The sequence below is a fragment of the Theropithecus gelada genome, chromosome 4 (genome assembly GCF_003255815.1).
Source record: "Theropithecus gelada isolate Dixy chromosome 4, Tgel_1.0, whole genome shotgun sequence".
NCBI classification, from domain to species: domain Eukaryota; kingdom Metazoa; phylum Chordata; class Mammalia; order Primates; family Cercopithecidae; genus Theropithecus; species Theropithecus gelada.
In genome coordinates this window covers 73,965,835-73,991,544 of record NC_037671.1, presented here as the reverse complement: position 1 = coordinate 73,991,544, position 25,710 = coordinate 73,965,835, and the positions used below count along the sequence as shown (strand labels likewise).

Genomic DNA, 25,710 nt, shown 5'->3' with positions numbered 1-25,710 from the left:
TATTATAATTGAGTATATAAAAATGTATACGATGAGAAATTTGTGTATTTCACATAAAATATTATATTTTGAATTTTAAAAGATAAAAATTATAGAAATTATCATTTTATCCATGAATGACCTGTAAAATTAGATCTGTGATGCTACTTAGTTCTTCTTTACATTTGATATTAAGATATATATTACCTAAATCCATTGATTTAATTTGACTTAATTATTGAATCGTGATTAGTGATTCAGTCCACAGATATATTTTAATGACACCATTGCTTTGATAACTATTTAACGACTTAGCAGATAGCCTTTTAGAAACTGTTTTCATTATTTTCCATGAGAAGTTTTTTAAATTCTTAGTTGTGAGAGGGACTATACGGAATTTCCTTTCCTTGAAAATCAGTGATAGAAAGGGGGGTCTATTTTGGCAGTACCACATTTTGAAATACGATTCATGTATGTTTCTTCTAAGGAAACATATTACGATTTTGAACTTTTTTTCAGCCACAGTGAAAGTTTGAAAATTGTGTTATGATTAAAAGTATATTTTTTTGCTTTAATTTACAAAGTGAATCTCTTTCTTTCTTTCTTTATTTTATAGTATATTTAAATGTAACAGATCTGAAAACTCACCAGATTGGGTGGGATACATTCTGTGTCAAATGGTCAGCTCACCGGGCAGCCACCTCCTACAGGCTAAAACTAAGCCCTGCAGATGGTATGTGTGTAAAAAAGAAAAAAATGATCTGTAGCATGTAGTGGAAACATTTTAAATTTCAGTAAAGAAGATACCGTTTTGTTTATAACAATGATATATAAAATTGTCTTGAAATATAATTGATGATGACACTGGCATTTTTCTTTGTTGTCATAATCAGGAACCAGGGGACAAGAAATTACAGTGCGTGGATCAGAAACCAGTCACTGCTTCACTGGCCTTTCACCAGACACTGATTATGGTGTCACTGTTTTTGTGCAGACACCAAATCTCGAGGGACCAGGAGTCTCTGTTAAAGAACATACCAGTAAGTTTTTGAGAAATCTGGAAAGCCTTCATAAGGCTTTAGAATAGAATGCTCTAGGTAAGGAAGACTTAAGTGAATCCTGTGCAGGTACCTCTCCCCAAGGGTAGCAATAATGATAGGATGATGGTGAGTTCCTGAATGTGGAGTCTAAAGCTGGTTCAGGACCTTTTTCTGTAGCAATTGCAAGTTGTCCCTGTTATCGAGTTGGGGCTACTTTGAGGAAGGGCTAAAGGAGGGAGAGATGGCTCTCGCTGACAGTGAGAAGGTGAATTCATATTAGTGACTTTTGCTCATTTGACCCTATCTGAAGGCCTTACATTTTCCCTTTAGATCTTTTTTTTTTTTCTGTAGCTGTAGTGGATGTTGAATGACTACCAGTGACACCAAATTTGGATGGAATAAAATCCCTAGTATGTTAGTACTGATGACGGTGGTGTCTCATTTTGTATGACTTGATTTGGTATCCAGGATTTAAATCGCTCTTAAAATTTACTTTCTGGGATATAAAATGTGCACATGGTGTGTTTTTATAATTATTATTTTTAAATTCTAGCTGTGAAACCAACAGAAGCCCCTACAGAGCCTCCCACCCCTCCTCCCCCTCCCACCATTCCACCAGCCCGGGATGGTAAGTACAGCTAAATAGGCAATACATTCAGCTGATAGGGAGCTACAGACTTCTTATTTATGCTGCATATGCATCATTTACAATTAATATAGAACATTTCTGATTTATTATTGCTGCTGAAGAGTTTTTAGACTGAAAGAGAAGATTACCAGTAATTTGTTTCTCTCCATCTCTGGGCACATTTTGATGTAAATAAAATCAGTCATAAATTATTCCAGCTCTTCAGTTAGAAGTCTGTTTCCTCAGTTTTACAGATTTAGGTCTTCCATGATGCATGGTTACATGGTGGACATTTCTTTCTGCTAACTGCTGGCATTAGTAAGCACTGTGAACCCTTTTGGCTATATTTACAACCTAAGCCTTGAGGCTGTTGGCTTTAAAATTCCTGGTGTCCAACCTGAGAAGTTCCCTGGATTACACAAAGCTAAAAAATTTTCCATTCACCAAAATGTGAAAGATAATTGTAACTTGCAGTGAACTGGTAAAACGACATACTGATTTATTAAGGTTGGTCTCTCAGCATTTGAGGGCAATTCTTTAGCACTTTATCAAGCTAAATTTTAGTTAAATAACTACTGGATTATTCTTTTCTCATATGCTGTTTCCAGCATTTAATAGAAAATATTTCAGATTTTAAATATATTTTTATTTTATCTTAGAAGGATGTAGAATGTTACAACTTTATTAAACCTATTATATAAGTAAAATTAAAAATTAAAAGTGTAATATTGTAGGGTAAAATAATAATGGGTTCCTTTAAATTAGATATAGAAAGAAATTCAGTAAACAATCTTGGTTTAAAAATAAGTTTTTTCTTTTTAAATAGACTTTATTTTCTAGAGTAGTTTTAGGTTCACAGCAACATTGCAGGCATGATGCAGAGATTTTTCATCTCCGAGACAGACTGCCCTTCCCCACCACATGCCCAGCCTCCTCGACTATTAACATCCCGCATCTGAGTGGTACATTTGTTACAACCGATGAACCTACATTGACACATCATCACCACCCAAAGTCCATAGTTTACATTAGGGTTCACTCTCAGTGTTAAACTTCTCTGTGTTAAGTTTTTATAAATTAAAATTTTGTTAATTGTTTTTAGATTTTCTTAGCCTCCAAGTCTAGATATTCAAATAAAAATCTTCTTTCCTACATATGATTCTAGTGGCTTAATTTAAATTTTACAAAGGACTTGGCCAGGTGCGATGGCTCACTCCTGTAATCCCAGCACTTTGGGAGGCCGAGACAGGTGGATCAAGACCATCCTGGCCAACACGGTGAAACCCCATCTCTACTAAAAATACAAAAATTTGCTGGGTGTGGTGGCACGTGCCTGTTGTCCCAGCTACTCAGGAGGCTCAGGCAGGAGAATCGCTTGAACCTGGTAGGCGGAGGTTGCAGTGAGCTGAGACCGCCAATGCACTCCAGCCTGAAGGCAGAGTGAGACCCTGTCTCAAAAAAGAAAAAAAAAAAGGACCTATTTGCATAAAGTCAATCTTTAATAATTATATTCCAAATCTCCAAACTTTTTATTTGATTTCTCCTCTCCTCTCATTTATTGTTCAAAACTACTTGAAGAGTTCCGTGAGGTAAGATTGTATCTTTGCATAATGGATCTAAACAAATGGAGTAATTCCAGAGCAGGTATTGTGGATCTGTTAGTCCAATGCTTCTTAAATTTATTGTGCATATGAGTCATCTTATTACTGCTGGTACTGATTCAGGAAGTCTGGGGTAGGACCCAACATTCTGCATTTCTAACAAGCTCCCAGGCAGTGCTGTTGCTGCAGAACCACACTTTGCGTAGCAAGGTGTTTTACTACATTTTCAATTATGTGATTTCATTTAAATGAAAGAATTTAGGAGATTTGGGGCTTCTTATGCTTTCTTTTTTTTGTAGTATGCAAAGGGGCCAAGGCAGATATTGTGTTCTTGACTGATGCCTCTTGGAGCATCGGGGATGATAATTTTAACAAAGTTGTAAAATTCATCTTCAATACTGTGGGAGGCTTTGATGAAATCAGTCCTGCTGGGATTCAGGTGAGTGTCGTTCCACCAGTGGCCACTCATTTGTGATGTCTTGCCTTTCCTTTGAACTTCTCTTTTTAAGTAAAAAGTCTTTTCAATACAAACTCAATTTTGACTTTCTCTTATTCACTATTTCCTTTATTCATGTATTTTTGGGAGGGAATTGGGTGTAAATGATAAATAAATAGAAAAATAAATGTTTTTTCTATTAGTTTATTAGTTTTTATCTTTGATTAGATGATATTCCTGTTGGAGAACTTAGGGGATTCTGACTCTTAACTTCCTGCTTCCAACCATGACACATTTCTATAGAAGTTCATCGAAATTCTTTGTGGTTTTCATGCTCTGTGAAGTTAGAAGAATCAGTGATAAACAGTGACTGGAGTGAGTGTGCGGAACTTGCTGCCTCTATCATTACTTTGCAGATAATTACCTTGACCAGAAGAATGTCCGTTGTTGAGCTAAAGCATATTTCATTTGCTTTTTTAAAATGATAACTACCAATTATCTTGCTCTGAAATCACTCCAAATATATTTGTTATACTGAAGTACTTAGAGAAGTTTGTATTTCCAAGAGAGGCCTCAAAGAATAAATCATCATGTAACCCTAACCCAATTAAAAGACCCAATTAAAATTCCACCCCCTCTGGTAAGGCGCCATGATGGTTTTACCCATTCCATGCTTTTGAAGTATTTTGTCTATATTGCTGCATTACAACAAATATCACTTCATATTGTCATTAATTGTGTGCTGTCTTCTGTCTACTCTTCTATCTAAATCATTGACTCCTTAAAGCAAGAGACTATCTTTTTAAAAAACAATTCTCTCCTCCTTTTCTTTCCCATTTCTTTGCTGAATTTTCTTTATTTTGGCAGTTTGATCATCACTGTGGCATCATGAAAATAAGATATTTTGAAATAAACCACAAACAATTTCATCAGCAAAACATGTCGTCTTTTATGGAATAGTAGTATACTAAATTTCAAATCCTCAAGTAATCCTCTGGACCATAATCCAACCCAAGAAGAGTAAAAATTCACCCTAGTTATATTCTAAATTTAATGTGGTTATATTCTTAATTTAACCACATTAATTCAACAAGCAAGCTTTTTTTCATCCTTTTAGGAATTTGTATTTCTAACAAAAAATAGCTACCATATTTTATTAACTCCTATTTACCAGTTACTTTGTATACAGGATTATTAGTCTTTAAAACAATCCTAGAAGGTAAGTATAGTTATCCTCATTTTACTGATAAAAAAATCCATTGTCACATAGCTATTAAATGCCAGAGCTAGAAGTTGAACCCAGTGAATCCTGAGTACAAAACCTGTACTTTTTCCGCTAAATCCCATTTTCGATGAGTTTGTGATGGGGGATGATTACAGTCACACACGTGACATTTTTATATTGCCGTAAAGAACCGATATAGTCAGTGAGAAGCAGCAGTGGGCTGAGTCAACTGTTTAACCAACATTTGGATTCAAGATGGTATGTTCTCATGTCTAATCCTGGGACCTCACCACTCCCCAGCTTTATTCATCCCTGTCTATGTCCTAGAGAAAGGCACAACATGAATATAGTATATTTTCATTATTAACGTCAGTTATGACAATTTCATTGAAGATTGAAAAATAAAGAATTTAATGAGACAAGTGCAGTAGGTGTTATAATATTAGCTATAAAGAGCTTACAATATTCTATCAGATCTGAGATACTTTTTACAACCCCCCACCCCCCGCTTTATTCTGCAGCTAGAGAATCATTTGAAGATTGAAATATAAAATGAGATGACTTATGCTTACTGCTAAACCACATTTTCCTTCAGGTTTCATTTGTGCAATACAGCGATGAGGTCAAGTCTGAGTTCAAGCTGAACACATACAATGACAAGGCCCTAGCCCTTGGGGCCCTCCAGAATATTAGGTACAGAGGAGGAAACACAAGAACAGGTACGTGTATATGTAGACCTTTACTCTCCAAGCATTTGTAGTGGCAGAACTGAGTGTATTATCTCACGCTAATGTCTAGATTCTTATCAGTTGGATGTGACTAATGGCATTGGGGTAGTTTTCACAGAGTTGACACTAAAATGTTCCACGCCTCATTCTGTAGGCAAGGCCCTCACATTTATCAAGGAGAAAATCTTGACTTGGGAGAGTGGCATGAGGAAGAATGTCCCTAAGGTGTTGGTTGTGGTCACAGATGGTCGGTCCCAGGATGAGGTCAAGAAGGTGGCTTTGGTCATCCAGCAGTCAGGCAAGCACATACATGAATTTGAATGCACTTGCAATTTTAACATTTTTAAATGTCCACAAATGATTGCAAAAGACTAAATTTGCTGATGTTACTTTATTGTTTCTGTTTCACTCTGCACTGTATACCTTTGTAATGCTGATTTACATTTAATTATGGAATGGTTTGCAACTGCTCAAAATGATATGGTGTATTCTTTGTATAAGGTGTGGTTCAGGATCGACAAGGGGCAAACCACATTTTCCCATAGTGGCTGGAAGGCTACAGAAAGCAATGATAATGAGATGATGCTAGAGCAGGCTTCCTGCCATAGCAGAAATGAATCTTGATACTGCGTCCTGTGCAAGGAGAGAAAAAAGGAAGCCTTTAGCTTTAGCATATCTTTGCAGATGTAGACTTAATGATTGCTAAAAGATATGTTGCAAGGAATAGAGGTCTTAGGGAGTCATCTCTGGGATAGATCTTGGCAGTCAAATATACTGAGAGCCTCCTGGTAACACTGTCCTTTGGATTAGTTATTTAAGATCATTAGAGGTGAAAGTAGATATTTCCAGTACTTGCATTAACAGCCCCCCTACGCACTGCTGTCCCAAGCAAGGTCTGAGGTGGATATATTTTTAGAGAGAATCTTATGCATAATTTGTTGTAGTAAATTATAAAGTACTTAATTACATGGAACTTGTCATCTGTACATGCAAGATTCTTTGGCTAAAATTATGAGTTGTGATTAGTGCTAAGTCATATTGTCTTTTTTCAATAGAAGTTGTTCCTGCTGATCTTTTATAAAATGTATTGCCATTGTGTTATACACTTTACACAGATTTCTGCATGTTTGTGACTCCTGGTAGATTTAATTTTGGGCTTATAAATATTTGCTTCTTATGTTACCTTATTTATATCTAAATATATTTCTAATTCCTTATATAGCTTTTTTTCCCCCGATGTCAAATTTAGCTTTCGGAGTGAAAAATGTGCTTATTTGTCACCGCCTAAATTTGCTTATTTGTCATAGCCTGTTTGTTGCCAGTGAGAGTTGTAGATTCCATTTTCAAAATGGCCAAAGTTCTGCCTTTGAGCCTGAGTTTCCTGAGAAAATCAGTTTCAAGAACCCAGATTTTAAAATGAGCCCATTCTTAACTTCTGAGTCACATAAGCTTAAAATATTAATGGCTGCAGAACTCATGTGTGTATCAGGACTGTGGATCTGTGGAAGGCAGTGTGCACTACATGAAGTCTTTCTGCTATTAAAATCTTCGTATTTAAATTGTTGGGATTTTATCTTAGGAAATCAAATTAAATGAATTATTTAAGCCAGAAAATAGAAAGACCTGGAAAAAGTACATATTTATTAAAGAGAGTTCATGTCAAATAAAAGGACTTGCGTACAGTAAGAAAATACAGCATCATTTCTGATAAGAATTTTTTTGCATTGTTCTAACAACAAGGACAGAAAAAGAGATATGTGATTCATTCTATAAATTCTACTTTGCAGGGTTCAGTGTCTTTGTAGTTGGTGTGGCTGATGTCGACTACAACGAGCTTGCCAACATTGCCAGCAAACCAAGTGAACGGCACGTGTTCATTGTGGACGACTTTGAATCTTTTGAGAAGATCGAAGACAATCTTATTACATTTGTTTGTGAAACTGCCACTTCAAGTAAGTCACAGTCAACATGGATCTATAACCTCACTTACTCTGAAAAATAATTACTTAGTAGACAATTCTATATCATTTGTAGGATCAAGTCTGTGCATAAATAGATCCTGGGAAATCACTTGAGAACCTGATGAATCACTGTTCCTATTGCGATCATGCTAAATGTGTGCTTGTCAGAAGTTCATTTTTAGCCTTGAATATGTAATTTCCTTGTATGGAATATGTAATTTCCTTGTATGGAAAAGTGTTTTACTATATCCTTTTCCCACCACCCTAATGCCTATGACATTTGGTTAAATTAATCTCAGCCTCAAATTGCATACATAGGGCATTTCTGTGAGATGAAGGTTTTCCCCATTAGTAATCAATTGGTATTTGTTTTGTCAACATCCATGCTTCAAGAGAGCAATGAAAAAAAAATGGTTCCTCAGAAATTTAGTGGATTCCCATTTGTTTGTTTGGGTTTGTATTTTCAAGTTCAGCTTTTGAACTATAGTGAAGAACCAAAGATTGATTATTTAAGTCAATTTATTATCATCATCCATTAACACCAATTCTTGGTGTATAGGTTATGGAGGCAATTAATCTTTCATAATACCAGGAGGCAATTTATCCTACATAATTGATCAGGGGTCTGTGGCTAGTCCAGACCCCTGATCCTAGACAGGGCTATGCTTTACAAATATAATAATCCTCTCCATTAAACATTCTATTAAAAACAGAACTGGTTAAACAAACTTTCTTGGTTTACTATGAAAATTTATGCTGAAGTTCGGAGCGCAGCTGCGCTGGTGAAAGTGAGTAGGGGGCTTGAGTGGTTTCTCTTCTGTTCCAAGTGGTCCTGGATGCAGCCATCTGGTACCCTCAGCTCTGAGGGGTCCAGAGCAAAAACTACTGCGCACTTGTTACTGTTACATGGTGTTTGGTAGCCAGGGTGAGGCTTGGAGACTTGGCAGAGAAGAGGGTTGGGGATGGACAAGCTCCTCCTACCTTTGCAGAAATCTAAAATTCCCTGGGAGGGAAGTTCTTTAAATCTATTGAAAAATGTGAAAAATTCCTCCTTTAATTCTATTTTATTATTTTTAAGAGTACTATAAAATTCCAATTGGATTAGAGAATGTTAGGGAAATATGTGTTACACTGGTTAATAGTATAATTTCTCCTACACGTAGGAAGTGTACAAGAAATAATGTATAAAGGATTAAATAGAGAAGTTATTTTAGTAAATGAACAATGTCATTTATTACTTGAAATATGTTCATTGCTACTTTCTGTGCATATATAATTTGTATATCGTGTTGGTGAATCATACTTAAAGAACACTGTACATTGCAGGTTGTCCTCTCATTTATTTGGATGGCTACACCTCACCAGGTAAGCATTTATACTTTTGGGCTAATTAATTTCCAGATTTAAGCAATAAAATAATTAAAATGTACTTCATTTAATATTTTCTTTTTTGATGTAAAGGTTTTAAGATGCTTGAAGCGTACAACCTGACAGAAAAGAATTTTGCTTCTGTACAAGGAGTATCTTTGGAGTCAGGGTCTTTCCCCAGCTACTCAGCTTACAGGATTCAGAAAAATGCATTTGTGAATCAGCCTACAGTGTAAGTGTGACAACAGGAGGTTCTCCTTTTCTTAAGACCTGCAGAAAGTTCTTGGAATATTTGCTGACTTCCCAGAATCCTGGAACTTTAGAATTGTCGGAAGACTGCTTATGGATGACCCTGATTGGTTTTCTTAAATACAGTTGGGTTAATTGTTTCCAGGTTACATAGTTGTTTGCACACAGGAGACTAAGACTCAGGCCTCGTTATTCCCAGATCCAAGAAGCTCATGCTGGTAACATATTACTGACCCTTTTGAATTTAAGGCTAGAAAAGCTGTTAAAACAGGAAGGCAACTTAATATTTTGAACATCTCTCCCTGTGGTGCAGAGGACTGGATGGAATAAGTGCAGAATGAGAGCAAACATTGTTTTTAGTGTTTCAGACCTCTGGAAAATGAAAGGTAGTTTTTCTCGTCCATGATCAGACAGTTGGCATTTAGTTTTTATTGGCTGATGCTCTAGCAATCTGTTGTGTAGCTGTAGGTGTTATTTTACTTCATGAATGTTTGCACCTGAGTATGATAACTGAAATCTGTATTTCTTACTCATTAAAATGAAAACTTTTTATGTTGAAAAATGTGTTTGCCAATTTATGGAGAGAAAAGAACAATGAGAAATAAAGGTATTGTAAGCTCAGGACAGGGTCAGAAATGATGTCTGAAATATTAAATGCTCTGAGAAAGCTGATGGAAAATTCAGACTAAAACCAAAGCTAATTTACTTTAAGAGGCACAGATCGTATTGTTGTAGTTTGACCACATTGTAAGTCTCTAACTCCTTAATGGTTAACCATGTTGGCTCGGAGTTCTAGGTTTTTCAGTGAACCATAATACCCGGTGTTTAACTCTTCCAGTCAGCTCAACATATGATTTCTACATTTTAACTTATGACAGCCTATTGTTTTCTCAAGCATCAGAACTTTTGACTGAAAGGAAAGAAACAAATACAATTACATAATTTTTTCACAAGCACTAATTAACTAAGGAAGGAGAAAAATGGGCTAGGTGAGAGATGAGTTGATGTGGAGAAAATATTATTTGTAACATAGAATATTATAAAGATAGTTCTTGAACATATAAAAGACATCATGTCAGCTTACCCAGAGCATATGTTTCAAAAGCAAGATGGCATTAGTGGTGTGGTATTAGGACATGAAAGCTCTGTGTCCTCTATCAAAATTCATGGAAGAATAGCTTCTTTTCTATGAGTTTATTATCTGGTTCTTTTTCTTAACTTCAAGGAGAAAGTGTTATTAAATGGTCTCAGATAGAAAACCATTAATTCTGCTTCAAAGATTCCCCCAGAACAATGATTGACTAAAGTCTGGAGGGACACATGGGACCAATTTTTTGTTTTTTGTTTTGCCTTACAGCTTACAGCCAAGAAACATTTCCTTTCAATTAATTCACATCCTTTTATCATCACTAAATGTTTGCACATGTATATGGCCTTCACATTTAAAATGGATTTTGTTTTTGGGAATATATGAGCTCTGGGGGTGATTTATTTGATTTCAGGGGAGAAATTTGGAAGTGTAAAAACTATTACTGACAGGGAGGGAGAAAGAAATTAAAACCTTAAGCCATTTTTATGATCTCATACAGCTGACATTTGAAATTAAGTATATTTAGGAAGATTCATTCTCTTTAAATGATATCCGTAGTCATAATGTTTATCATTCTAAAATTATCATATAATTTTATAATACTCTGTGTCTCAAAAAATTAGTTATTACTAGTAGGATAAAAGACTATTTTGTAATTTCCCAGACTTTTGTGACTTTATCAATTTAGAAATAATCGATTACAATTTACATAATGGATCTTTAGTGCTTGTTCTTTTGATGTGCTTCCTAAATTTTTCTCCTTCTAAGGAGAAGTCAGAAGGAGCCAGATTATTATAAATAGCCTCTAATACTACCCATATGAGATTCTGGTGCAGAGATTTAAAAGAGTATCTGTTCTTGATGTTAAAGCAATCAATCTTTCTTCCTTTCATTTTTTTCTTTCCTCTCCTTTTTCTTTCATTTTATCCAACAGAGACCTACACCCAAATGGACTCCCTCCTTCATACACGATTATATTATTATTCAGACTTCTCCCAGAAACTCCCAGTGACCCTTTTGCAATTTGGCAAATCACAGACAGAGACTACAAACCACAAGTTGGAGTGATTGCAGACCGTAAGAATTTTTATCTTAAGGCGCATGCATACTTAGTTTTGATTATGTTTTCCTTTTCTCTTTTAAAAAACTTTCTGAATATACATTATATATATATTTATTTGATATATACTTTTATGTTTGAACTTTTCCAAGTATAACACATCAGTAAACATCCTAATTACATTTTATCACAACTGAAATTATTTTATTTTTAAAGAAATCTCTCGAAGAATCATTTGCTAATACTTTAAATAAAAAGTATACAATGCATGTGATTTAATAACACTTTATGTTGATTACAGCTTCTAGCAAGACGTTATCATTCTTTAACAAGGATATAAGAGGCGAGGTACAAACTGTTACATTTGACACAGATGAAGTAAAGACATTATTTTATGGAAGTTTTCATAAGGTAAAAACAGATTATTTGAGTCTTATTTCTAGAAAAAATATAAAACAAATTTATTATTTATTAAAATGTCATGTTAAATTGGTAGAATTATAACTATGTCTTTTAAAAATAAAATCTTAAAAAAAATCGTATTTTAGAGAATTTGGTTAATTCAAATAATATTTAAAATAAAACAATATACTAATCAAGAGATAACTACTAACATTTTGATATATTTTTAATGCTTATTTCTTTTTAAAATTTGAATCATATAGTATATATAATATTATTCACCTACTTTTCTGGTTACCATTTTGTTATGAATCTTTGTGTCATTTAGTCTGCAAAGCTTAATTTTAGTGGATCTTTTAATTGATAATATTTCTTCTGCTTACTTTTTATTGAAAAGTACAAACATGCCAGTGAAATGCAAAAATTGATAATATATCTTCTGCTTGTATTTTATTGAAAAGTACAAACATGCCAGTGAAATGCATAATAATTATTTTTATCAATCCAAAAGCTATCAGTATCTACCAAAATAATTAAGATAAATGTTTATGATATTAATTTTTATGTGAACACACATTCTTTAAAAACATAATTCTCTAGAAAATCTTATTAAAAGTTCTAAGATGCATTCTAGGGATTGTCTGTTCTTGATTATCTTAATCAATTTTCTGTATGTCAATATCCAGCAGATAGTAGAAGCTTTTTTTTCAGGTTTCTAAAGGACAATTCATTGACAAATAAGCACTTCTTACTTAGAAAATACTGAAGTTGGAAGCGTTAGAAATAAAAAGAATGATCTAGGTTAGGAATGGAGGTTAGGAATGGACTTTTTAAAAAAAACCTCTGTTTTAAGTTCAGGGATATGTGTGCAAGATGTGCAGGTTTGTTACATGGGTAAACATGAGTCATGGGGGTTTATCATACAGATTATTTTGTACCCAGGTATTAAGCATAGTACCCATTAGTTATTTTTTCTGATCCTCTCCTTCCTTTCACCTGACACCCTCTGATAGGCCACAGTATGTGTTTTTCCCCTTTATGTGTAGGAATTCACTTTTTAATGGTATTTTTTCATCCATTGGATTATGTTAGCAGGAATACCAGTTGTTGCACAAATGCTTTAAAATTTCTTCAGTGTGGCATGTAGAAAGATTAGCCTTTATACATAAAAGACAGATGTTTCCAGTTCAAGCTGATTCTCAAGTGAAAATTGAAGAAATTTCTTCTACCTGAGTAGATTTAGCAGTATTTCTTACTGTTTCTACTCCTGAGGAATCTTGCTTTCTTTCCAGATTGTTGTTCTTATTCATTAATCAGATTTTTGATAAGGATGCTAAAGGACTGTCTTCATCAAGCTCAAGGAAGCTTCAATGTACATATTAGTGATACAAAAAAAAAAAAAAAAGGAAAAACAAAAATTTCTGAGTACAATGGTATATCTGCTTAAAGGTTTACAGACCTCCATAGTGAAGTGAAGTAAAATAAATGCCTCATCGGAAAAGCAAATTCTAGTTTGGCAAGTGTTACTGGCTTCAACTGATCCTTATCTGATCTTAGATGTTGAATCTGGCAAAGTTCTTACGAACTTTTTTGGCTCAGTGAAACTTACATTTGAGTAACTTGCTAAAAAGGACTATTTTTATTTTTCCTTTCATAACCACTGAAGATATTGAGAATCTGATCATCTGCTAAACCACTGATAACCATTTGGTAACTGTTATTTTAAAATTTCCAACTGTCATGGAATGCTTCATTTTATCTGAATTTTTTAAAAGGCAATATTTTTTAGAGATCTGTAGTGATAGTCATTAATGATTACAAATCAAGACAATTTTTTTTGACATTCTCTTCTTTATACCATTTGCCTCCCCAAGAAAGATATTTGCATTCTTGGGTTTTATATAATGCCTATTTTTTTCTCCTCAAAAGCTCTGCCTTTTCTTTCCAAACTGTCTACCTTCTTCTTTGTTTTTTATTTTAATAATCTCTCTTTTAGTTTCTCCTTTTTTCCCACTGTGCTCTCTTTTGTCCTCCTTTCCTTAAACCCATTCTTTCTTTTTTTTTTTTTTTTTTTTTTTGAGACGGAGTCTCACTGTGTCTCCCAGGCTGGAGTGCAGTGGCGTGATCTCGGCTCACTGCAAGCTCCGCCCTCCGGGTTCACGCCATTCTCCCGCCTCAGCCTCCCAAGTAGCTGGGACTACAGGCGCCCGCTACCGCGCCCGGCTAGTTTTTTGTATTTTTAGTAGAGACGGGGTTTCACCATGTTAGCCAGGATAGTCCCATTCTTTCTTTTTAAACAGCTTTATTGAGATGTCATATAGAAAAATTGCATATACTTAAGGTGTACAATGAGGTGTTCTGATATACATACACATTGTGAAATAATCTCCACAATCAAGCTAATTAACATATCTATTACCTGTACAGTTACCATTGTGTGTGTGTGTATGTGCCGAACCAATTTAATCTAAGATCTAGCATCTTGCAAATTGCCAAGTATAAAATACCCCCACCCCATTGGCCCACTCTCATTTATCCCATCAATTCAAGTACCACCTTCAGTCACTCTCAGCTGTTCACATTTTTTTACCGAGCCAAGGATTCAAGCACTCTTCTTTCACTTTCCATCTAATTCCTGAATTGAAGTTTTTCAAACCTGGGATGAGAATGAGCAATATTTCCAGAACAGGAAATCAGTGACAGTGACGGGGAGAGGGACCTTTGAGGAGAGGGATCAACTAAAATAGCTTAATTAAGGAATGACGGACAGTTATCCCTTCTTGGGGATTCTCTTGAAAAGCTTTTGTTGTGTCTCCCTTCTATGGTTAAAAGATGACATGGATTCACGTGAGACATTTATAATAAGAAAGAAAACTAGAATGGCAGAGTCTGGGAAGGGAGACGAGTGACAAGAGGCTCCCTATTTTTTTCTACTGGTCTGGGATCAACAACACATCATTTAGGAAATAGGTTGGTTACTCTACATACTTGGCACAATGATCTACAGGTAAAGGGCCAAATCTGAAATGTGTTTAAACTGCAGTAAAACACACTGAATAAATTATAGCAAAATGTACTTCTAGAATGTGTTTCTCTATGGCTAGCATTCAATGAGTGTTACTGAAATAATTTTGTCATGAATTAAAAATGTTGAAATAATTTTTCTGGATATTGCGGTTTTTCACATGCCTTTTCAATGTTTGCATCTGTGGTTGTTCATATATGAGCCAAAAAGTTTTAGTTCTTATTAGATAAAAAAATATCCTAGTATAGTGTTCTTCTTGAGTTCAGTATTAGTTGATTGTCCTGGGGGCATTTAAACTTTATTTTTAGTAACCTATGTATTACTTTTATATAAAAGCAATATGTAATTTATATTTATCACAGATGCAGTAAACTTATGTTTTGGTGCTGATTCCATGTGGGAAAAATATTTAGTTTAAAAAATACTTTAGAAATTATTCTTATGCTTATCGACTGAGAACATTTAAGGGAATTTCTGTTCCTTTTAATTTGCTGCCAAACTTTTCAAAGTCATCATCAAGGGCTTACTTGAGTATTTGTGCTGTGATAAGTAGAAACTCTGAGCATAACTATACAGACAGGGATTACCCAGGACCATTCTTTACATTGTTGAAATACAAACATTTTGTTAATTATACTAATAGAGTTTTTAACATTCTGTGTGTCTTCAGTAGCAAACGAAAAATAAATCAATATAAACTTCTTTCCTTAAAAGGAAATTGAATCCTTAATTCTGTTGATGTCCAGAGTTGAATCCCTATAGAAGACATATGGTACTTCTTTACTGTATGAGATATCTGTATGGTATGCAGATTATTTCTGCCTGACATTGGGGAACAACAAACTGAAAGATGAATTTAGCAAAATTAGTGGAAGACATCTGAAATTTCCTTGTAGTGAATATAATAATATATACATGATTTATTAACCTCTATTTGAATAGCTTTTTATAGCTTACAAAGTCATTTCATCTACTACATCCTCTCTGGTCATCTCAGTAAGAGTAGATAATGAGAAAACAAGAAATTATGCATGTATATGTGCATGTAGGAAACTGAGACCAGAGGTTAAGTGGCTTGTCTAGTTTCATATTATCAGTGAATGATTTCATTGACATTGCCAACTGTTCTTGGATTTTTAGAGTAAGACTTTTGAATTAGGATGAAAATAGCTTAAAAAACTTAAAAAAAATCTGATCTGAACTATGCAGAGTCAGCTAATTTTTTAGTGTAGAAATTTTATAATGGAAACAAATTATCTTTTTAGGTTCATATTGTGGTGACCCCAAAAAGTGTTAAGATTTACATTGACTGCTATGAAATTATAGAAAAAGACATCAAGGAAGCTGGAAATATAACAACTGATGGTTATGAAATTCTTGGAAAACTCCTTAAAGGGGAAAGGAAATCAGCTGCAGTGAGTAACACATTTTTACTTTTCTTGGTACCTTGTGTTGAGATTGAAATGGCATTTTCTAAACAACTCCATGAGTTTTATTTTATTCTGTTTTTCTCAGTGAGTTTTAAGTTGTCAAATTTCTTGGTCAGATCAAAACATTGGAAGAAGTACATTGAGAAAATATGTCCACAGAACATAATAATGTGCTTTAACTACTTACTAGAAACAAAATAAGATGTCAAGGCACCAGGAAACACCATGCAGTCATCTTGAAACAGGATCAAATTGGAGAATACCACACAAAGAGTTGCCAGCATGCCCAGTGAAATAGAAAATCATTCCTATTTTGTTCTTCAGCAATAATTGTTAATATAGATTTGTGCAGTCAGGATATTAAGCATTTGGGGACACTAGTTGCAACTTTCACCAGAGCCCGCATTTGCTCACAGAGGAGCCATTCGGCTGTCTGTCTCAAAAGGATCAGTGGAATAGGGCAGCCAGCTGACCCCATTACTCACAACTTTCACCATCTCAGGTTTGAGGCAGAGCGTGACAACCCCATTTACAATGCTATCTAGTAGGGAAAATTTAAATCTAAAGTTGTCATCATACCAAGCTAATTAAATTCATATTAAATGTCATTCAAAGCCAGGCACCATTGCTCATGCCTATAATCCCAGCATTTTCAGAGGCCAAGGAAGGAGAATCACTTAGTTCAAGATTAGCCTAGGCAACATCGTGAGACCCTGTCTCTATAAAAAGGAAAAAAAAATCAGCTGAATGTGGTGGCATGCGCCTGTATTCCTAGCAACTTGGGAGGCTGAGGTGGGAAGATTGCTAGAGCCCAGGAATTTGCAGCTGCAGAGAACTATGATGGCATCACTACACTCCAGCCTGGGTGACAGACTGAGACCCTGTCTCAATCAATCAATCAATGTCAGTCAATAGACCTATTGTCCTAAAAGCAAAGCCAACCTGTTTGGCTTCTATAATTATTATTTTTAAAATGGCTTTATTTATTTAATTTAGCTTTCTTTCATGGACAGGATTTTCTTCTAGATTCAAAAGGAAAATTTTTATTCCACAATATAGAAACAATTAGTTCAAATGTAATATAATTTTGATTAAATTCCAAACCTTCTGTTGAATATTGAATCTGACATTTAAGTATAACAATTACATCACATTTTTAAAAGAATAACATTGTCTAAACAACTTTTTACTTTTTATCGAAAGTAGTTTATTTTTCAACTACAGAAAGATATAAGATATATTCTATCTTGAAATAGTTGAGGATATCAGAAAAGTTATTGGTCAACCCCTTGGTAATAATTTCTAAAAAGAAGAGCATCAATTGTAGAATAAGTGAAGAATTGTTTCTTTAATTTACTTTAATGTTACTTTTCTATAAGGGTGGGCTCTTAAAGCTTGATTTAGGCTGGGCGTGGTGGCTCATGCCTGTAGTCCCAGCACTTTGGGAGGCCAAGGCGGGTGGATCATTTGAGGTCAGGAGTTTGAGACTAGCTTGGCCAACATGGTAAGACCCCATCTCTACTAAATAAACAAAAATTAGCCAGGCGTGGTGGTGGGAGCTATATGTAATGCCAGCTAATTGGGAGGCTGAGGCAGGAGAATCTCTTGAACCCAGGAGGCAGAGGTTGCAGTGAGCCAAGATCACACCACTGTACTCCAACCTGGCCAACAGTGAGACTCCACCTCAAAACAAAACAAAACAAAAAACAAAAAACAAATTTGATTTAAATGTGTGTAGGCTTGAAATTCATTTAATTATAGAAATTAATATTCTCTTAAAAAATAACACAAGACTGGGCACCGTGGCTCACGCCTGTAGTCCTAGCACTTTGAGGGGATCACTTGAGTCTGGCAATTCAAGACAAGCCTGGCCAACATGGTAAAACCCTGCCTCTATTAAAAAATACAAAAAAATTAGCTGGGCATTGTGATGCATACCTGTAATCCCAGCTACTCAGGAGGCTGAGGCGCGAAAAGCATTTGAGCCTGGGAGGCAGATGTTGCAGTGAGCCAGGATCCCACCACTGTACTCCAGCCTGGGTAATAGAGTGGGACTCTGTCTCAAAAAAAAAAAAAAAAAAAAAAAAAGAAAGCACACAACAAACAAATGACACAAAACTCAAACACTGCATTTCAGCCAAAGAAATGAATCAAGAGTGGGAATCTCACATACACATTTCACTTTTCTATCTCTTTCTCATAGGCATATGTTCAAACATTGCATTTTGGCTAAAGTAGTGAATCAGGAGTGGGAATCTACATACATGTTTCACTTTTCTATCTCTTTCTCATAGGCATATATTTTTATGTTCTTTCCTCATGATGTAAGGATCACATTGCTCTCAATGGCTCACACCCTTGACAGAGTCTGTGTGAGAAGTTGGCAATGGTTACGATGTGGAAATGCCAATATAAAATGTTTTTCATGCATCTTTAGCTGATGTTGCTGTTGGTTGTTTGCAGTTCCAAATCCAGAGTTTTGACATTGTCTGCAGCCCAGTGTGGACCAGTAGAGACAGATGCTGTGATATTCCCTCTAGGGTAAGTAAAACAGAATTGAACTCTGTCATGGCTTTTACAGTTTCCCGGGAATGAACCCTTGTGCCTGGGAGAGGAAGTAGCACTCCACAGTTGCATCTTCAGGATGGAGCTAAAAGACACGCAACGTGTGGGTGCTCACCAGCTACTACAGAAAAGCCAGTGCCTGTGTGAACCCTCCCTCACAAGCTGGGAATGCACAGACTGTATCTGGAAATTCTCTCTAACAGAAAAGTCCTGCTGAGTTAATGTGTTTGATAAGCCCATTTACTGTAAAGCCCTCTTATTGCTTGTAAATTATCAGCATTTTACAGAACAAGCCAGCACCTTTCTGGATAACTAAGGTTTTTTAGATGGTAGAAATAACCATAGTATTTCTTTTTGAGATGATGGCCTTTCTTTAATAGTATCTATGTAGGTGGTAATGGTTACAATGTTGAATGTTGGTGATGGATTTGAAACTTTTGACCAGCAAAGACCCACATACATCCACAGGAAGGGTGTGCATTGTTTATTCAGCAAATATTGATTGAGCACCTATTATAAGCTGGGCACCAATCTGTGTGCTTGTTTTAAGCCAGTAAAAAGTGAGTATTCCAGTGAAAGGCACTGGAAGAGAACGAATTAACAATGACATATATACTATATTATTGAGTGAAAGTCCTAGGATGCATAACAAATCAGGGCAAAGGGATAGACAGTGATGGTAGCCCTCAGTGATAAGGGGAGACTTAAGCAGAGACCTGAATGAAGTGAGGGATAAAACAATGTGGCTAATGGAGAAAGAGGACAGAATTCTGGATTTTTTTTTTTTTTTCCAAATGGGAATTGATATTTGAGATACACAACAAGTCTCTAACACCGGATTAGAGGAAATTGGATTAAATTACCAGAGGTCTCAGTGGTCACGTAAACATTTCTTTGTCAGTGAGGTTTCCTAATGTAATGCCTAAAATAAAGACATAAAGGAGCACAGCAAGTTTCAACATAAGACTATTCATAATGATAAGTAAAATTATTTCTTTAAGTTGGGAAACAGACTTCCTTGTGCATGTAAGTGGGGGTGGGGATGGGAAGGCATTTTTTTCCTCTACATTTAAAGGTAAATATTTTTTTCAAAATTGCAGAGAGATGAGGCGAAATGCCCTGCTTTTCCAAATTCTTGCACATGTACACAGGACAGCGTTGGACCTCCAGGACCTCCAGGCCCTGCAGTAAGGAAATTGAAATAGTTCCTCTGGTTTTTCCTTTGAAATCTTTAGAGTGATTATCTATTTGCTGGTATAGAGTCAATAAAATGCTTCAGTTCATCCAGGTTTTCTAGGATAGAGCAAGCTAAATTGCAGACCATCTTTTTAGTATATTTAGACATCTGAAATGGAGTAAATCAAGAAGAATATTTGATTCTGGCATTTGACATATTTCTTCAGCCATGCAAGAATGATAATATTGGCTAGTCTTCAGGAGCTTTTTTCTTAAAGATGTGAAGCTGGATTTCCATCTGTAATTACATGACTGAAAATTCCTTACGTCTCCTGAAAGCTTCTTAAGTGTTTGGTACAAAGCCATAGTTGAGAGGCTGACTCAAGAACAACTTGTTGAGAACCTAGAACATGTGCACCTTATGTAGCAGATGTATCATGAGAATTACATAGAGAGAGGGTAATTAACACATGTAATATCATAAACTCTGGGTTTGGAATAACTTGAGTGAGAAGACTGTGACCAGATTTATTCGTTGGTTGGGAGGGAAGGCCAAGAAAGTGCAAGGCAAAACATTGAAGACTGCAGTGATAGAGTTCATTTATCAATGTGAAACCCCTTGATTTAGTCAATCCAGTATCTGATCTGGGCCAGTTTTGAGGATAGCTCTAATCTCCATTGGCTTCTTTTAAGAAAATATGTAATTAACATAGGAAGAGCTCGGGGATTCACAGAACACCAAAAGTTACTATCCCTGGGTCCTAGCAAATAATGTAGACTGATTTTAGGTTAATTACAAAGCAGCTCCTCATATATAGAATCAAAATGTCACTGGAATTACCATTCTTTTTTCTAGTAACAGTGATTTATATTTATAATCATGAAATTATATCCTGGATGTGACTTAGATGTTTTTGAGATGTTGGGATTTTTTCCCCGCTCATTGTGAGGTAACATGCTTGGATGTCACTATGATATTTATTTCCTCTTTGTTCAGTTTTTTCTGAATTCCTGTTAAGTACATCTTCTAATATTCTGAGAGAGTGAAGATATTCTTCTTTTTGCCCATCATTTTCCCTGAGGAATGTAATTCGTATAAATCCAAAGCCCTTTTTTCTCTTTATTGTATACAAGTAGTATGTTTGCTTTTCCCAGCAAACCTCAGATTTTGAAATGAAAACTTGAAATATGAAATATAATTTAAAAAATAAGATGCTCAGAATGTACAAAGTTTTGAAATTCTCTTGCCTTGCATATTTGTATGACATGAAATATTTGCTTCAATATTTTGCAAGCAACTGTAGAATATTAATTGTCTGGAGATTGCACTTTTTCTTGAAGCACTTTTTATGTATCAACTTCTTCCTGCTTTCCTATGTTCACACTAATATGTGCTCTATGTATTTTAGGGAGGGCCTGGTGCTAAAGGTCCCAGAGGTGAAAGAGGTATCAGTGGGGCAGTTGTAAGTATATTTTAGAGTGCATTTAAATTTTCATCTATATGCTGAAATCTGATTGTTCAAATTTTCACAAAGCGGGGATGTGATCTTGAGCAAGTCAGCTCAGGTTTAGTGTGCCTCAGGTAATGTAATTACCTCTGTCTTATCTCTGGATATCATAACGATGGATTAGACAAGCCAGAGAAAGAAATGCATAGGATGCATGTCATAGGTGTAACATTTACACATGGGGAAGCTGCAGAAGATCTTTAAGGGCTTGGCCGGAACATGGGGAAGCAGATGGGGTAACCACACCCCACAGGGAGCAGAGACCCTTTAGAGAGCTGGAGCCTGCTGGGAGCAGTTCTGCTGCTGCTTTTTTCACTAGTCTCAGAAAAGAAAATGCTGAGTGCTCACAAGGGGTCACCTGCCCCTTCTGCCAGCTCCACACTGGTTTTCTGTAAGACAACTCAAGCTTCTCAGGGGAATATTTTATGAAGACAATATGTAGTTTTTGGTCATAATATAATTAATGATAAAATAACCCCATTAGGAAAGGGCAAGATTAGAATGCTAACCCAGGCCTGACGCCAAGGTTGTGCCTTTTCCACCTAGACAGATCGCAAAAGAGCTCCAGCACAGGGCACCTCATCCATGGGCATCTTTTCTTTCCTTGCTTGATTTATATATCCTTTAGTCCCAGAAATAAGCTGAAGTCTAAGAGAAATGAGGACTAGCTTAAAATAAATCAAATCCAGTGAGACTTGAGCTTTTAATCTCATATAAGTCTATGAAAATTAATATATGAATGTTTTATATGCAATGTGTTTTATTTAAAAAATCTATTTCTAATAGGACTTTTATGGAAAGGAAGTGCTTTTGTGAATTTATTGCACTTTTCAATAGTAAAGGGAAGAAGGAAATTACATTAATAAATACATTCATAGATGTAGATTTCTGAAATGTTTACAAAGATTATATGATTGATGTCTTAGAGCTATGATGACAAGTGTCTGACTAAATGTCAGCACTGAAAAAGTATTACATTATTTGTGGTTGTCTCTCTCTTGTGTATTTTAGGGGCCCCCTGGTCCTCGTGGAGACATAGGTCCTCCAGGCCCCCAGGGTCCTCCAGGCCCTCAGGGACCCAATGGACTCTCTATTCCGGGAGAGCAAGTAAGCACAAAGCCTTTCTGCATTAAATAAAAATGGTGGATAAACATTTAGTTAAATGAATCTTTTCTACATTTTGCCAAATCAAATGTTTTCTCAGATAGTTCAACAAGGTTAGTCACCAAGATAGTAGTCACTATGATGACTGTTATTTTAGTATGTAAGTAGACTATGTAATAATATAAAACTGTGTAGAAAAAATTACTGCTACTTATTTGACTTCATTAAACATTTTCTTATAAGTAATGTAGATATCGCCTATGTTAAACTGTATTCTTTTAAGGCAAGTATAATATCCCATAATATTATAAAATTATCCCATAACATTGTAAGTAGAAATTATAACACAGCATTTGTAGTTTAAAAAATGAGCACTAATTCAAAAAAGGTTTATTCATCTCCTTTCAAAAATACCCTTCTGTGCTCATTCTGGATTTATGAAGTGATGAAGATTTTGTAAGTGACTCATGTCTTCCTTTTTAACTTAATCTCTGTGAAATGCCTGAGAACTGTTTTCCCATTGCTCACTCTAGGGTCGCCAAGGGATGAAAGGTGATGCTGGAGAGCCAGGACTTCCAGGCCGAACAGTGAGTTGGTCTCTAAGTTGCCTTTTCTTCCCCCTGTCATGCGTTATTTGAAAATTTCCCTTTGTAGTGCCTCAAAAAGTGAACCCAGGTTAAGTAGCAAAGCGGAAGCCTGGATATGTGTTTCACCTCATTTCCATTTCATATCCTGGTCTTAGCCTTCAAGTTGGTGCTGTTCAATTCAGGTATCTGCTCGCTGACTGAGCATCTCCTGTATGCTTGGCAATGTGCTTGACTCTGTTCTCCAGTTTCTTTTCAGAGTCTCTGGAATTAAAAAAACATTTTGGAAAAGAGCAAGGATTCTCTCCCACACAGGAAGTATATTATAATGTTTCACTTGTTTGTTTCCTTCTGTTCAGGGAACTCCAGGGTTACCTGGCCCACCAGGACCAATGGGACCTCCAGGAGATAGAGTAAGTTTTCTTGGGCAGGCTATAATGATGTTGGAAATGATGTCACATGGTTGTCTATTAATTAAGAACTCTTCAAAATCCAGTTTGCAAGGCTGGTAATGAATCATGTATCTTGTGGAAAGCTGCAAAGCTAATGTCAGTGGACCACCCAACATCAGATCAATCTCAAGGTCTTTGAAATAAAATGGTGGGACTCTAGGGGAGTCTTTGAAATTTTAATTTTCAGAAAATTTCTTACTGTATCATATTCATAAAAAGAAGTCCAGAAAAGGAGTTTTAACTGATTAAAAAGAGATTTAAGAATCTCAGCAAATTGTTTTAAATCTTAAAATTAAAATCTTAGTTATGAGGCAGCTTTTCTGTAACCATGAGGGTAGCCTTGACTCCCGTAGCACTTTCTACAAACTCAAGACATCCTGTCTACACCTTTAGAACTCAAATACCACTTCTAGGCCTTGATGGTGGGATAGACAGCTGGTATTTAGTAGGAACTTTTCCTATTGATAGCAGCTTTCAGGTTTGGTTTTGACTTAGCATGAAAGCAGTACAGGAAGCCCAGTCTTCTCTAGGATAAGTTAATGAGAAGCATGGTGAACATGACCTCTATGCTCTATTCATCAATGATGTGAAACATTTGGTTCCACAGGAGACCACAAATGCTTTAATAAAAAGAACTCAGAAATTTTAAGAGTTTCGCAAAACAAAGGAACTAATGACTTTTCAGCATCTTATGGTTCCAAAAATAGTCTGAGAGTAGTTTGTATTTTGATTAATCAATCTAGTTAAAATATATGACTAGCAGCAGGATCTGAGGAAGCCAGTACTGTAACAGCTGTCACTAAACATAGATCTATTAGCCTTAACACCTCCAAGACGCCGCTGGGCAGAGGCAGGCCATTCAGAGGGAGCAAAGATTTGCCCTAAGATAATACAAAATGGTAGATGATATGCCAGTGAACTTTATTTGTTCCCATGCCTCCTTTTGAGTTTGGGGGAGAGATACGACAGAGGTCAAAGAGAAAACTATTTTCTGGGATATGGGATGTGGAGGTAGTTCTGACATATACATCTTCTGACCCTTTTGAGACTGGCACGTTAGGGTTTTTTTTAATTCTTATTTTACAATAAAGGACAACAGTGAGAGTACAAGGGTGACAAGTCAGTCTTCTTTATTAGAAAGTAAACCCCAGAATATTGCGGTTGAGAAGTGGCGATGGGCTGACTTGCTTGCTGCTGCTACGACTGAAACTTTGTGCCCATCACATCCACACCAATGTGGGCTTCATGCAGACACACGGCGGGGTCCCTAGCATACTTCCCAGCAGCACTGCCTTTCTGGACTGGCGCTCAGACAGACGTCACCATCAGGCAGCGTCACTGCATCCTTGAAAAGTAAGGGACTGGAAGGGACTGTGCTCTTCCATTCTCAAATTCTAGTCTGTGTCCAGCTTTGTGGTGAGGCCACCCTGGGATGAGGGCAAGAGAACTTTTCAGGATACTGTTCTCCCTTTTCCTTCACAGCCTGTGTACCTCCCTACTGCTTAGTAAACGACCACTAATGCAAAAAGGAGGGTGCATAGCTGGTGGGGCATCAACAATTTTAGAAAGTTAGAGAGATGGGAATCTCAGCTGAAACAAAACAAAACTTGAACTCAGTAGTGGAAGTGAAGAGAAGGAAGCACAAGAGATCAAGGCCAAGAGTTGTGGTGAGGAATGAAGAATTTGTTAGCAGGATCAAGTAGGGAGAAACAAGATACAGAGATCGTCTTCCGCACAGACGATTTTTGAAATGAGGCGCAGTATTGGGGGCTATTAGAAAGTAACCAAAGAACCACATATACAGGTATCTGTACATGTGTATCTGTGAAAATGGTCATCGGTCTTCTCAGCCACCCTCACATGGGTAGAAGTGGAAATAACTGCTGCGGCTTGCACCAAAATTGAAGAATAAAATAAAATTGTGGTAGGAAGTTCTGCAGATGGCATAATGAGTAGCCTTTTTGAGTACTTCACAATAAATCTTCTTCACTCCAATTTAGGAATATGTTTCCTCTAAAAGGAAATGGTTGATCAGAAAGTTCTTAGACTGACTAAAGGGGGATTAATTATTTAGAAATATGATACTTACCATAAAAAAT

The 25,710-nt window shown here is 36.0% G+C and overlaps 1 protein-coding gene across 4 annotated transcripts in view; it reads left to right on the top strand.

Annotated features, from left to right (window-relative positions):
* Positions 1-25,710, top strand: part of COL12A1 (collagen type XII alpha 1 chain) — a 123,191-nt gene that overhangs the window by 82,856 nt on the left and 14,625 nt on the right. For all 4 annotated transcript variants that reach the window (XM_025382190.1, XM_025382191.1, XM_025382194.1 and 1 more), the window contains 18 exons: positions 596-712; positions 873-1,019; positions 1,573-1,647; positions 3,548-3,687; positions 5,505-5,628; positions 5,792-5,935; positions 7,425-7,589; positions 8,925-8,963; positions 9,060-9,198; positions 11,240-11,382; positions 11,667-11,776; positions 16,058-16,207; positions 18,686-18,763; positions 19,888-19,974; positions 21,373-21,426; positions 22,483-22,578; positions 23,109-23,162; positions 23,519-23,572. In XM_025382190.1, coding sequence (XP_025237975.1) covers positions 596-712; positions 873-1,019; positions 1,573-1,647; positions 3,548-3,687; positions 5,505-5,628; positions 5,792-5,935; positions 7,425-7,589; positions 8,925-8,963; positions 9,060-9,198; positions 11,240-11,382; positions 11,667-11,776; positions 16,058-16,207; positions 18,686-18,763; positions 19,888-19,974; positions 21,373-21,426; positions 22,483-22,578; positions 23,109-23,162; positions 23,519-23,572 — 1,916 coding nt within the window. The remainder of the gene's footprint in view (positions 1-595; positions 713-872; positions 1,020-1,572; positions 1,648-3,547; positions 3,688-5,504; positions 5,629-5,791; positions 5,936-7,424; positions 7,590-8,924; positions 8,964-9,059; positions 9,199-11,239; positions 11,383-11,666; positions 11,777-16,057; positions 16,208-18,685; positions 18,764-19,887; positions 19,975-21,372; positions 21,427-22,482; positions 22,579-23,108; positions 23,163-23,518; positions 23,573-25,710) is intronic.